The sequence below is a fragment of the Paramisgurnus dabryanus genome, chromosome 2 (genome assembly GCF_030506205.2).
Source record: "Paramisgurnus dabryanus chromosome 2, PD_genome_1.1, whole genome shotgun sequence".
Taxonomy (NCBI): Eukaryota; Metazoa; Chordata; class Actinopteri; order Cypriniformes; family Cobitidae; genus Paramisgurnus; species Paramisgurnus dabryanus.
Genome location: NC_133338.1, coordinates 55,229,159 through 55,243,178, shown reverse-complemented (window position 1 = coordinate 55,243,178; position 14,020 = coordinate 55,229,159). Strand labels below are relative to the sequence as shown.

General features: G+C 41.3%; 1 protein-coding gene across 5 annotated transcripts in view; it reads right to left on the bottom strand.

The window, feature by feature from the left end:
* LOC135743926 (macrophage mannose receptor 1-like) overlaps positions 1–14,020 on the bottom strand; it is a 54,378-nt gene that overhangs the window by 26,670 nt on the left and 13,688 nt on the right. For all 5 annotated transcript variants that reach the window (XR_010530608.1, XM_065261831.1, XM_065261832.1 and 2 more), the window contains 5 exons: positions 6,190–6,260; positions 4,008–4,108; positions 3,535–3,674; positions 2,989–3,091; positions 764–918 (listed from right to left, as the gene is read on the bottom strand). Coding sequence is in view for 4 of the 5 variants with exons in the window: in XM_065261831.1 (XP_065117903.1) it covers positions 764–918; positions 2,989–3,091; positions 3,535–3,674; positions 4,008–4,108; positions 6,190–6,260 (570 nt within the window). In the remaining variant the exon portion in view is untranslated. The remainder of the gene's footprint in view (positions 1–763; positions 919–2,988; positions 3,092–3,534; positions 3,675–4,007; positions 4,109–6,189; positions 6,261–14,020) is intronic.

The following is a 14,020-nucleotide window of genomic DNA, read 5'->3' as shown; positions in this document are numbered from 1 at the left end:
TAGTATTCAACATTTAAAGATTCATAGATCCAGTTAAAATCAAAGTTAATAGTCCTCTTATAAAAACTGAACACATGTCTTAGATTTATCATTAGAAATAATCAGAACCAAAAGTGTTTATTATAAAATGACAAAAACAAAATTTCAATGAAGTCTCTTCTGATGAAGTTATTATAAGGATGCACTGAGTTTAAACCAGGACAAAATTATTAGTCTAGAAAGTACATAAGCCGGTTTAACAACAATCATCTTTTTTTCTGAGGTCCTGACTTAAAAATGGTCACTTCTAACAATTTGCCCCATTGGCTGGTAAGTTGTCACACTAGATTATCTAAAAAGAAGAACACAACTACTTAAATGTGATTATTGATTTTAATGTTTAAATTCAAACCAGAACTGGAAATATTAACTCTAGGGCTTTTCACACTGCGCTTAACCCTGGGTTATCTTCGTTCTAAACCCTGCTTTTAACCCTAGGTTGAGGATTGTTTCACACTTGTTATTTAGAAGCGGGGTTATCCCTAAAATTAACCCAGGTTTATAAAATCCTGCTCAGCCTGCTGTTGGGGTTAACCCTGCATTACGGTGCCAAAACGCACACAGTGTGAAACGGAGCAAATTTACTGCTGTGATCAAACACAAAGTTTTTAATGTAAAAAACTGACAGAAAACTGACTGCCAAAACAAATACGCAACAAACAAAAAGTAGCTTTGATGATTGAACTACATTATTATTATTTGCCATAAACTCATTCACACTTACCTCCATTCCACCTAACTCTGAAGGTTCACCTTTAAGCCAGTTTGTGTATCTGACAGCTCGATTGTCGGTCCACATAAAGTTTTTCTCTGAGACAATGTCATTTAAACCGATCCACACGTCATCAACAGCACTTACCATTAAAGTTGTGATAAAAACTGAGAACGCAAAAAAGGGAATTTTTTAATTAATTTAACATTAATAACTTTTTGTATTTTATTTACAAACCACTCACCCTCCAATTAAAGTAGTCTGTGCGGGTTAAGCACAAGTTCACAAATTTAATTAAAGTCAATGTAATACTTTTAATACGGACTACCGGCACATCCGGGAACTTGACTGTAAATTTCGTCACCGCCCCTTTTTGGGGGAAAACAAACCAGATTCCCATTGACTTCCATGCAAAATAGCGAAACAAAGCAACGTTTGTACACAGCCAGCAGGCATAAATAACTTATGAAATCACTCAGATTAAACATGTCGAGTATTTATCTGTCCATTCTGCCTGCTATAGAGCGCGAAAGATACATTAACACATTTAATTTGGTCAATATAAAAACATGTCCCTTAAATTCTCACAGCGTCAAATTTGTGTAACAACGCCATCCAGTGATTGCTGGAAATATCGCTAAGCCAGTTAGTTGTATGGCTGGACGGAAAAGTTTACTCAGTACTCTAAATATAAAGACATAATATATAAATACGAAGTAACTTTCAAATACGAACTAAAATAATTTACTGTCTTCCCTGATGACCCAATGAGGTACGAGTACATATCCGGGTAAGACACCTCTGGCCAATGGGAAGCGTTGTTACACAAATTTGACGCTGTGAGAATGAAAGAGACATGTTTTTATAATGACCAAATTAAATGTGTTAATGTATCTTTCGCGCTCAATGGCAGGCAGGGTGGACAGATAATTACTCGTCATGTTTTATCTGAGTGATTTCTTAAATTATTTACGCCTGCCGGGTGTGTACGAACGCTGCTTTATTCCGCTATTTTGTATGGAAGTCAATGGGAGGTCTAGTTTGTTTTCCCCCAAAAGTGGGCATGAACCTGTTCAGAGACATTCTATGGCGTTGCGCCGGTTGTGCGTATTGCAAACATGTTAACTAGTTTTCATTTCTTTAAAAATAAATCAGGTTGAACAGATAACAGCATTACACTCTAAAAACAAACGTGGTTCTTGGCTCATAATCATAGAGCACCCATTTTTTGTGACATATAGCACAGATGAAGTACCTGTGTAGCACCAGTGTAGAACCATATTGTGGTGCTATAGTGGTGCTATATGACCCCTATTTGGTTATTGTAAAATGTTCTGTGCGTTATTGGGATGGTGGAACATCAACTGGCTTATTTCTTCTATTAGAAAGAACTGAAGCTAGTACAGAGAGAAATTAAATTCCAATCTTTATTTTGATGCGCTGTGTTACGCTGTGGTTTCTAAAGGAATAACAAAAATATAATAAATATATTTGCTGAATCAAATACAACACAATTAAACACTGTTAATTACTTGAACATATATTCACGAAAGGTTTAAACTTACAGCAGTAACAATATATCAAAATGTAAACTGCAAGCTACAGGTTGAATACGGCAGTATTTAAGAGTAGTCTGTGGCTGCCTCTACTGCAGCTTGTTAGCGGTGTCAGGTTACAAATGAGCGTCTGGCTGAGCACCGCGATGCGCCATTATAAGATTTGCAAAAATGCAGTTAAATATAAATTTGAACAAATATGGCATAAACCTTTACTTAAAGAGATCAACATACATATTAAATTGGAAATAAACCTTTGAATTATCAAGTTGTGGATTACAGCTGCCTTTCCAATATTATTATGAAAACTTTAATGATGTAATTTACCCAAATAAACTAACATTCTCTCAAACATATTTACAATACTGACAGATGTCACTTACTTGCATATACATATACGCACAGCAACACCACAAAGAAAGAAACTTTACTAATGAAATTATAGCAGGAGGAGATTCCGTGTATCTCCGTTGATGAAACTGCTGAACTGAAACCTTTGCGCATGCTCCAGACAAGATCAACAGGTTGAACTTGCGCATGAGCGGGGGCATTTTGTACAGTTATTCATAGGTGCTTCATAGGTGCTATATAGCACTTAAAATGGTTCCTCTATGATTGCGAGCCAAGAACCACTTTGAGTACCATTTAGCACCGTTTGTTTTTAGAATGTGTCATACTCACATTGCTCTGTGTGACTCCGAACGGACACCAGATTGCTGCCATTTGAAATGCAGTGATCTCGTGATTGTCGCCATGACATTTTATTATCAAAAAGCTTGTAACACTATTTGGAAACACAAACAATCAGAAATAAAGTGCGGAGTAATGATTAACAAAGTTTCTTTGTCAGAAAATTAGCAGAAAAAACTTTTAATGCATTACATTTTTGTTTACTTTTGATTTCATCTAAAATATTTTCACAATATTTTCGCATCTGTATCTCAAAACAGAGACTGTACACTGATGCTAAACCCGTAGACCTTTTAAACAATGTATAGTAATGTTAATATTATTAATGTTTGTAGACAGTAGGCTTTATAGATATTGTTGGCAGCGTTAAAAGAGCTGATGTCATCCTGCCCCCGAGCTAGTGCGGTTAATGGAAAACCAAGGGACACCTATAGGTTCTTTTTTTAGGGACTAACCGCATCTCTTAATGCGTATGGGTGGTCCACATTTTCAAACACTGGTTCAAAGCAGATGTTTTTGCACAGTAATGGTTCTTACTTTTCCTCTGAACAGAGTCCATTCAGGAGCGCAGCCGCTCGCTGGTACAGTGGTTGGAGACATGGTGGTGTTGACAAAATCAGCACTTCTTTTACAGATCGATGGTAACGAATAACCACAATTAATATCATTCCAGAATCCTACAGAAACATACACATGTTATCCATCAGATCATGTTTACTTTTAAAACAAAGACATTAGACAAAACATACAGTATACTATATATGTGTCATATAATCTTGCTGTACAATAACAAGCTTCTGAAATATTAAACCTAATGGTAAAAATGAATTCATTAATGCAAATGAGAAAACTTCCTACAAGGTCAGCTCCAATACTTTATTTAATCTAAATCAACAGATTATAATCTAGATGTGATGTCTCTGGGGCAAGTCTAAGCTGCCTCAGGATTAGTGGATGTTGTTCTTTGTCTATTTGCTATATCATATACAGCTGTGATGAGAAGTTCTTACCTGAGCTTTTCAAAACGGTCACACAGTTCTCATCATTGTTGGAGAAACTTGGTTCATTTTGTGCCCATGCAGTGTATACAACAGGTGAACCGTCCACCCAACTACACACAGAGACACACACACAAATTAAATAACCAATAACTAATATCATCCCATCATAAAGATGTTAAACTCTCCCTAAAATCTCAGGTCATATTCTTTTCCCAATTACACTATCCACATTTATATTCTCTGGGATGCTTGATTCTGATTGGTCAGTGGAGACATGTTTGTTATTTACAGATATCAATAATATTAATAACTTTACCTGGGTACTGAGAGTCATCTTCACAAATGCAGTAATACTTTCAAATACATTCAATATAAATAAGCATAATCAATAAAATACACTCAAAAAATGCTGGGTTATTTTTTTCTACCCAAATGCTGGGTTGAGTCCTTTGGGTCATTTGGGTTGTGTTTATAGTCTTGGGTAGTTTGGTGCAACCCAATCAGTTTCACTGACAGTTGAATAAATGCATCCCTCCCAGGACGCATCAACTCAAATCCTGGGTCAAATTAACTCAGTGCGTGGTTCTGTTTGAATTCACTTCAGGTGTGGAGAGGCTGTGGTTTTTACACGGAATGTTTTATATGAATCAACAAGGTTGATATCAATATATTTATACATAAAACCATTACTGTTTACTAGAAAAAACAAATATGTGAGACAACAATCCAGTTTACTTTACATGAAACGTTATTACATGCACTGCTATGATTATTAGCGTTTAGCTTATTCGATAAGTTAAGCCCACAGGATCGGAAATGCGTTGGTTACTTTTTTTTGGACCTCCTCTAATCAAAATCTGACTTTTTTTTGTCATAAAATGACTTATACAGCAGCCATATCACCCTGTAGCCCAAGACAGCTTGCCTACTAAAGCTAAGTAGGGTTGAGCCTGGTCAGTACTTCGATGGGAGACCTTCTGGGAAAACCAGGTTGCTGCTGGTAGAGGTGTTAGTAAGACTAGCAGGGGTGCTTGCCCTGTGGCCTGTGTGGGTCCTAACACCCCAGTATAGTGATGGGGACACTATACTGTCAAAAAGCAGCATCCTTTGGATGAAACGTTGAATCGAGGTCCTGACTCTCAGGATGTCATTTGAAAAAGAGTAGGGGTGTGCCTCGGCATTCTGGCCAAACTTACCCATTGGCCTACTAATCATCCCCACATATACTAAATGGCTATCACTCTGTCTCCTCTCCACTAATTAGCTGATGTGTGGTGGGTGTTCTGGTGCAATATGGCTGCTGTCGCATCATCCAGGTGGATGCTGCATATTGGTGGTGTTTGAGAAGATCCCCCTTTCATATGTAAAGCGCTATGAGTGCTATATAAATGTATCTTATTATTATTATGATGACTTATGTAAAGTTTTTACTCCATAGCCTATACAAACCTACAGTAAGTTGCACCTTAACTGTGTACAAGTCAAATCAACCCCTCTTTCAAGTTACTTGTCATGGGCATTTTGGACCATCATGACTCCAGTTACAGGCTGTAGCACTCCTTATGAGTATAAACTAAAAGTGTTTTCTGTTGAAACAAATGTTTATAAACATATTTTTATTGTGATTAAGTTTAATTCTAAGTTTTCAGATATGACTGATTGAGGTAAACTGTATTACAACACATGAAATCTGAATTATAGCACATGTAATGTTATTAATAAAAAAGTAAGGGGATACCATGTTGGCATGTGCTTTTAATTTGGTGTATTTGACATCTGCAATAAAGTAACAAAATGTATAAAATTAAGATAAAATAAAAAATTATATATTTTTTTAAATACATTTAACCCATTTATAAAGTAAAATTAAATCAATAATTATCATTATTTCAGAATGAAACATTAATTTGGGTTAAAAACCTTTGCTGATCAAGTTAGCCCAGCGCGTGTTCTGTCCTATATTCACCCAGTCGTTGGGCTAAAAACAATCCAATTTGTTGAGTGTATAAGAGATTTTTTATTTATAGGTTTGGGCTTTTCTTACAAATGATCAATGTCCAGATATTTACTCATGTGCCGCCAATTAGCTAATGTACGGCCAGATGATTTGGCCTGAGGACATCTCTCACTTGGCAAAATCAGTTCGAGCTTATAAAGTTCAAATGGTTTGCTTGTAGTCTTTCATACTCACCTAAATGATTTGTCCAACTCTACAGTCATCCCAATGTAGTACTGAGTTTGTGATATTGCAGTTCTAGATATCTATAAAACAGCATCAGTTAGTCCTACAAAAATGCTTGTGAATTCCTGTGAACTATAGTAATGAGCTAAAGTATTGTGAAGCCCACACTGACAAAAGAATTTGAAACACTTAAAATATTTCTTTAACACAAGTGTCATGATTCTGCCCTCTCGTCCTTGTTTTAGTATTAGTCATGAAGCAGGATCATGACAGACCCATGTTTTGTGTGAAAGCACTGGCGATAGGTGTGTTCGAGATCATCCGGCGCTGCGCATACCGATCGGTGAGGTTTGCCGCTTGCAGTCGAGGGAGGAACTGAAGACCTGCTGCTTGCCGTAGTGACGTGTGCGCCGTGTTTCCTTGTTTTTAATTGCAAATGAAGTGAATTAGATGCTGAATTTGATAAAAACAAACCTTTTAATAAAAAGTTGCAACCAAAACATTTTATATTGAATATTTTAATTGCTGCTTATACTGTATAACCGAAAATTACGGGAAACAAGCCTATATTATTAAAATACCAATAGAGTTTGTTATTTTCATTTTTATTTTATTACACGACACAATATAACATATTTAAGCATATTGAAGTGTTTTTTCCTGTTTTAAAACATGAATTTATAATGTTTATTAGTGGAACTAAAAGTTGGATTAAACTTGAAACGCACGTGATCGTTGTCATCAGTAGCTGCGTTTACATGGACACATGTAATCCGATCGTAATAGGACTAGAAGAACAATCAGATTAAAAAAGTCACATGTAAACACATCAATCTGATTGATTTGGCCAGATCTGATTAAAATTTTGTTCGGATTGTAAGGGGTGGTTTAAACCTTTTGTAATCTGATGGAGAGGACATGTAAACACTTCATCGGATTAAAAATTCAAATAGAAAGTTTTGCGCATGTGCGAAGACGTCAGATCGCGTAATGACGTATGGATGGCGCGGCTGTTGTTGTCGAAGGCAAGATGGCGTGCGGTAAACAAAACTGGTCTGCAGCAGAAACAACGTTGTTGCTCAATATTTTGAAAGAAGAAAAAATAGTTGAACGACTAGACGGTCGCAAGTCACGCAACAACGAGCTCTTCAAGCAAGTTTTTGAAAAACTGAAAGAAGCCGGTATAAACCGTACAATTGACCAAATCAAAAATCAGTGGAAAGGTCTTAAGAGTGCGTACTACAAAGCGAAATCCCAGAACAACAAAAGTGGCGAATCGCCGTCGAGTTTTCGGTTTTACAGTATTATCGACGAGATAATGGGAGGAAGACCACTGGTAAACGCCGCAGCTCATGGCGTAGAGGTCGGCTTCTCGGAAGAGGATTCACTTGATGCTTCTTACATCTCGGAAGACGCGTCTGGTAAGTTGTCATCATTTTAGCGAAGCCTTACTCGTGCAGAGATACACGCACTGCATGTACATTTGTTGGTGATAGGATTAGCAGATATTAATAGTACATTTCATATGTAGATGTTGAGAGCAACTTTGAGGAAGCGGCAATGAGCAGCTCTGCGCAGACCGAAGAGGAGACAGGTGAAGAAGGCACTGCCCATACTCTACCCAGCGCTGCAAAAAAGAGTAAGTTTCTTAAAAAATCATTAATTATGAGTTAATATACAGTTTAGGGATGCATAACGCTTAATCGCGATTAATCTACAGCATAATAAGAGTTTTTGTTTACCCCATATGTGTGTCAACTGTGTATATAACTTTGTATACATGCATGCATAATGTGTATACATTTGTATATTTATGTATAATATTATATATACATAAATACTTAAAGGAATAGTCTACCCTTTTGCCATATTAAACTATGTTATTACCTCAACTTAGACTAATTAATACATATCTATCTTTGTTCAATGCGTGCACTGTACAGCGTGTTGTGAATGTGTTAGCATTTAGCCTAGCCCCATTCATTCCTATGGTATCAAACAGGGAAGCCACCAAACACTTCCGTCTTTTCCCTATTAAAAAAAGTTACATGATGAGTTATACCAGTAAGTATGGTGCCACTAAATAAAACTTTTTTTGTACCATAGGAATGAATGGGGCTAGGGTAAATGCTAACACATTCACAACGCGCTGTACAGTGCACACATTGAAAAAAGATAGATATGTATTAATTCGTCTAGGTTGAGGTAATAACATAGTTTAATATGGCAAAAGGGTTCCTTTAATATATAAATACATTTTTTTGCCTTACAATTATACATGCATGTGTGCATATTTAAGCAATATCGCTCGAGTAGGAGTGTGATATAGCTCTATATCATCACGGCTGTGATTAGGCCAGAGGCACGAGGCCGTAGGCAATCACAGCCGTGATGATATAGAGCTATATCACACGACTCCGAGAGCGATATTGCTTTTATACAACAGTTCGACGGCACACGTTTAAAAAACGAAAACTAGAAAAAAACAACAGAGTTATTTTAAAATCCTCTTTGTTTGAGAACTACTTCTTCCGCCACAGATTTGAGGGCGGCCAGAAAGACAGGTAACACTTTCGGCTGCTTTGAATCTCATAATAACTCAATGGACGGATAGGCGTTTCTTTATATTAACGTTTCTTGGTCACAAAGTGTAGTTTTAAGATTAGTTCAGTCGAGAATATATATGTAATATATTTAAATCTACAGTCGATTAGTAAAGATAGCGCCTGTTTTAACGTTTTCTTAGTGAGATTCGGTACATATGAGAACCAAAGCATGAGCGGACGTCAGTGTTCACTCGCCCCGCTGACCACTCAGATTCGAGAACCAGAAAGAACTTGTGACGGATGTCAGCGCCAACGCTCCCGGTACTTCCCATTCACCCGAATATTGACTACATTCCCCATCATGCACTGTGACCCGCTGATTACACACCAGCTGCAGCGTATCAGCGGGTCTATTTAACCTGGGACTCTGCCACTTGAACTTTGCGAAGTCTTGTTTGCCCTAGCAGCATTTCTGAGCGTTTTCCCTGTGTGTACCCGTGTTTGATTTCCTGGTGTTATTTTGGACTGTCTCTTGGTTTATTGATTCTTGCCGCCTGCCCTGAACTTGGACTGGATTTCGATTACGACTGCTTTCTGCCTGCCCCGATCTTGGACTGATTAACGTTTACGATTGCTTGCCGCCTGCCCCGAACCTGGTCTGTTATATGTTTATGATTACTTGGATGTGCCCATTGTTTACTATTGTTTGCTGATTGAAAACATCAATAAAGAGTTGCAAATGGAACCTAACCTGTCAGTCTCGTCACAGAAGACTTCGCCACCACAGGCTCCAGCAACCGTGGCACAGCTTACAGGCGAGCTGTCCACACAAGCAAACATCCTGGCGGCTCATCAACATCAGTTGGTCCGTCTGACCTCTCTCACGGAGGAATTAGTTCGCTCTGTGCAGAGCTTAGCTACGTCAGCTAACACCGCCGCTACACCAGTTCCCACGCCTCAGCCAACTCAACCCAGAGCCACGCCCCCGGCTTCAGTTACACCCCGTCTAGCATTCCCTGAAAAGTTTGATGGCACCCCAGATCGATGCAAAGGCTTTCTCATGCAGTGTGAGCTTTTCATCGCCCAGCAACTCCACATTTACACCACGGAGGTTAGTAAAATCTCATTGATTTGTTCTTTGCTTACTGGGAAAGCATTAGAGTGGGCTACGGCATTATGGGCAGCTGGCAACTTTAACCAAAGCACCTGTGATGAGTTTAAGAGCACCATGCGAGCTGTGTTTGAACACCCAGCAGGAGGTCGAGACCCAGGTGAACAACTACTCTCCCTTAGACAGGGGCGCCGCTCAGCGGCCGAATTCGCTCTGACCTTCCGCACACTCGCTGCACAGACCAACTGGGTTGAGGATACATTGAAGACATTGTTTCGTCAAGGTTTAAGTCAAGAATTACAGTCCGAGTTAGCCTGCCGTGACGAAGGGAGGAGTTTTGATGAATTCGTCAAGCTGGCTATACGAGTGGATAATCTAGTACGCAGTCGCAGACCAGTCCGTGTATTTGAGACTTACGCAACTCACTCAGTACCTTCACCTGACACGAGTGAACCCATGCAAGTGGGCAGAGCACGACTCACGGCGGGTGAGAGAGAACGCCGCTTTCGTCAACGTCTATGCCTGTATTGTGGTGAAGCTGGCCATGTCCTGGCCGTCTGTCCCTCACGACCAGCTCAGACACGCTTAGGTCGGGTGAGTGCATCTATTCCACCTACTACATTTGAATGTATGGAAGTTTCTGTCTCGTTGTCATGGCAACAAAGTAAATTTAATACCAAAGCATTACTTGACTCCGGGGCTGCGGGAAACTTTATTGATGCGGGATTAGTGAAGTCTCATGGAATCTCAGTAACCCCTTGTGTACCCCCTCTCTCCATCGCAGCGTTAGACGGGAGACCATTGGGCACCGGTCACGTCACGCATATCACTCAAAGCATCACACTTGTTACCGAACACGACCACACAGAAGAGATTGTCTTCTATGTCATCTCATCTCCTCATAATCCAGTTATTTTGGGCTTTCCCTGGTTGCATCTACACAACCCACTCGTTTCTTGGAAGGAAAAGTGTATTCTGAATTGGATTGATGAATGTAGGAAATCCTGTCTGAGTAAGTCACCTGATCTCTCTGTGTGTACATCACAAATTACACCAGTTCCCAGTTTACCTGATAATGTTCCCCACGAGTATTCAGACCTAGCTATTGCATTCAGCAAGACCAAAGCCACGCAATTACCACCTCATCGAGCCAGTGATTGTGCTGTCGAATTGTTACCTGATACAGTACCACCTAGGGGGCGCATCTTTCCTCTATCCGAACCTGAACAACAAGCCATGAAGAAATACATCGCAGAGGAGCTTGAGAAGGGCTTCATACGCCATTCTACATCACCAGCATCTGCAGGGTTTTTCTTCGTGGGCAAGAAAGATGGCAGTTTAAGACCCTGTATTGATTATCGTGGCCTGAATGACATCACGGTGAAGTTTCGCTATCCGTTACCTCTAGTACCTGCTGCTTTGGAGCAACTACGCAACGCCAAGATCTACAGCAAATTGGACCTCCGTAGTGCTTACAACCTGATTCGTATTCGGGAAGGGGACGAATGGAAAACAGCTTTCTCCACCAGCGATGGTCACTACGAATATTTGGTGATGCCCTTCGGTCTTTGTAACAGTCCATCCGTGTTCCAGTCCTTTATTAATGACGTGCTCCGGGACATGCTTAACCGATTTGTTATTGTTTACATTGATGACATACTCATTTACTCTGATTCCCCAGAACAACACGTCGTCCATGTCAGAACAGTCCTCCAACGCCTCATTGAACACCAACTCTACGTGAAAGCAGAAAAATGTGAGTTTCACCAGTCATCTACGTCCTTCCTGGGGTATATCATAAGTCCAGACGGGGTGGCTATGGATGAAAAGAAGGTGGAGTCAGTTCTACAGTGGCCCAAACCAACTACGGTAAAGGAACTCCAAAGATTTCTGGGATTCGCTAACTTTTATAGAAGATTTATCAAGAATTTCAGTATGGTTGCTGCACCTTTAACTTCACTTGTGCATAAGTCTAATCACAAGCTCACATGGAACCCGGAAGCCGAAGCCGCCTTCAGTGACCTCAAGACCCGCTTTACTTCAGCCCCCATTCTGCATCATCCAGATCCCGAGAAGCCTTTCATAGTCGAGGTGGATGCCTCGAATTCTGGAGTGGGCGCGGTATTATCACAGAGACAAGGTAATCCAGGCAAAGTTTACCCCTGTGCTTTCTATTCTAGAAAACTGAACCCTGCTGAGAGAAATTATGATGTGGGTAACCGGGAGCTTTTAGCTATGAAGGCGGCCTTGGAAGAATGGCGGCATTGGCTAGAGGGCGCCAAACACCCTTTCCTGATTCTCACAGACCATCGTAACCTGGAATATTTACAATCTGCCAAACGTCTCAATACCCGGCAGGCAAGGTGGGCTCTGTTCTTCACTAGATTTCAATTTACTATCACATACCGACCTGGATCCAAAAACACCAAAGCAGATGCCTTGTCACGTATCTTTGATTCTTCACCCCAGCCTGTTTGTTCCGAGCCCATCATCCCACCCTCCCTCATTGCAGCTCCTGTTCAATGGAACGTTATGCAAGAAATAAACCAGCTCAACAATGCTAACCCACCACCAGCGGAATGCCCTGCAGACCGTACTTACGTTCCTCCTTCTTACAGGAAGCAGGTCATTCAATGGGTACACACATCTCTCTCTTCTGGACACCCGGGCATTAACTCAACATTGGTGATGCTGAAGAACAAGTTCTGGTGGCAGTCCATGTTACCTGATGTCAGCGCGGTGGTGAACGCCTGTACGGTTTGCGCAGCCAGTAAAACCCCACACCAGAACCCAGCTGGTCTCCTCCAACCCCTTGTGATCCCACAGAGACCATGGTCTCACATAGCGGTGGATTTTGTGACGGATCTGCCTAGGTCTGATGGTAACACAGTGGTACTTTCTGTCATTGATCGTTTCTCTAAAGCATGTCGTTTTATCCCTCTGCCCAAGCTGCCATCCGCCATGGAAACTGCGGAACAGCTACTTCACTGTGTGTTCCGGTATTACGGGTTGCCTGAGGACATCGTATCTGACCGGGGTCCACAATTCACGTCCAAGGTATGGAAAGCATTCTTCAAAGCTTTAAACATCAACATCAGTCTTACATCCGGGTATCACCCACAATCCAATGGTCAAGTTGAACGTCTTAATCAAGAGTTAACTAAGTTTCTCAGAGTGTACTGTCACAAGAATCAGCATGACTGGTGTCGCTTCCTACCTTGGGCGGAATATGCACAGAACTCCCTGAAGAAAACCTCCACGGGACTCACGCCTTTCCAATGTGTCCTTGGATATCAACCGCCCATCTTCCCCTGGGATGAGGAACTCGCAGACATCCCGGCCATTGACGCTTGGTTCACCCGAAGTCAGGAAGCCTGGCAACAAGCTCATGTTCATCTGTCTCGAGCCATTGGAAAGGTTAAAGAAAAAGCGGATCGCCATAGAACCCCAGAACCCCACTACGAACCTGGTCAGTTGGTCTGGCTCTCGTCCAGAGACCTGAAACTTCGTCTCCCCTGCAAAAAGTTGAGTCCCAGGTATGTTGGTCCTTTTAAAATCGTGAAACAAGTTAACCCTGTCTCCTACCGTCTTGATCTCCCCCCTAATTACCGTATCTCTCCCACTTTTCATGTTTCCCTGTTAAAACCTGCCGAGGACCCGGGAGCGGCTGTGGATTCTGGAGGATCAGGGCCCCCTCCCATCATGGTGGACGGTGAAGAGGCCTATCTGGTCAGCGAGCTGCTGGACTCCAGACGTCAGGGCTCCCACCTGCAGTACCTCGTCAACTGGGAGGGGTATGGTCCCGAGGAGAGGTCGTGGGTGAACGCTAACGACATCTTGGATCCCAACCTCATCCATGAATTTCACAGACTACACTCGGATAAACCTGCCCCTCGTCCCCGAGGTCGTCCTCGAAAGAACACTTCCCGCGTCTGGAGCCGCTCGCAGGGGGGGGGCTCTGTGACGGATGTCAGCGCCAACGCTCCCGGTACTTCCCATTCACCCGAATATTGACTACATTCCCCATCATGCACTGTGACCCGCTGATTACACACCAGCTGCAGCGTATCAGCGGGTCTATTTAACCTGGGACTCTGCCACTTGAACTTTGCGAAGTCTTGTTTGCCCTAGCAGCATTTCTGAGCGTTTTCCCTGTGTGTACCCGTGTTTGATTTCCTGGTGT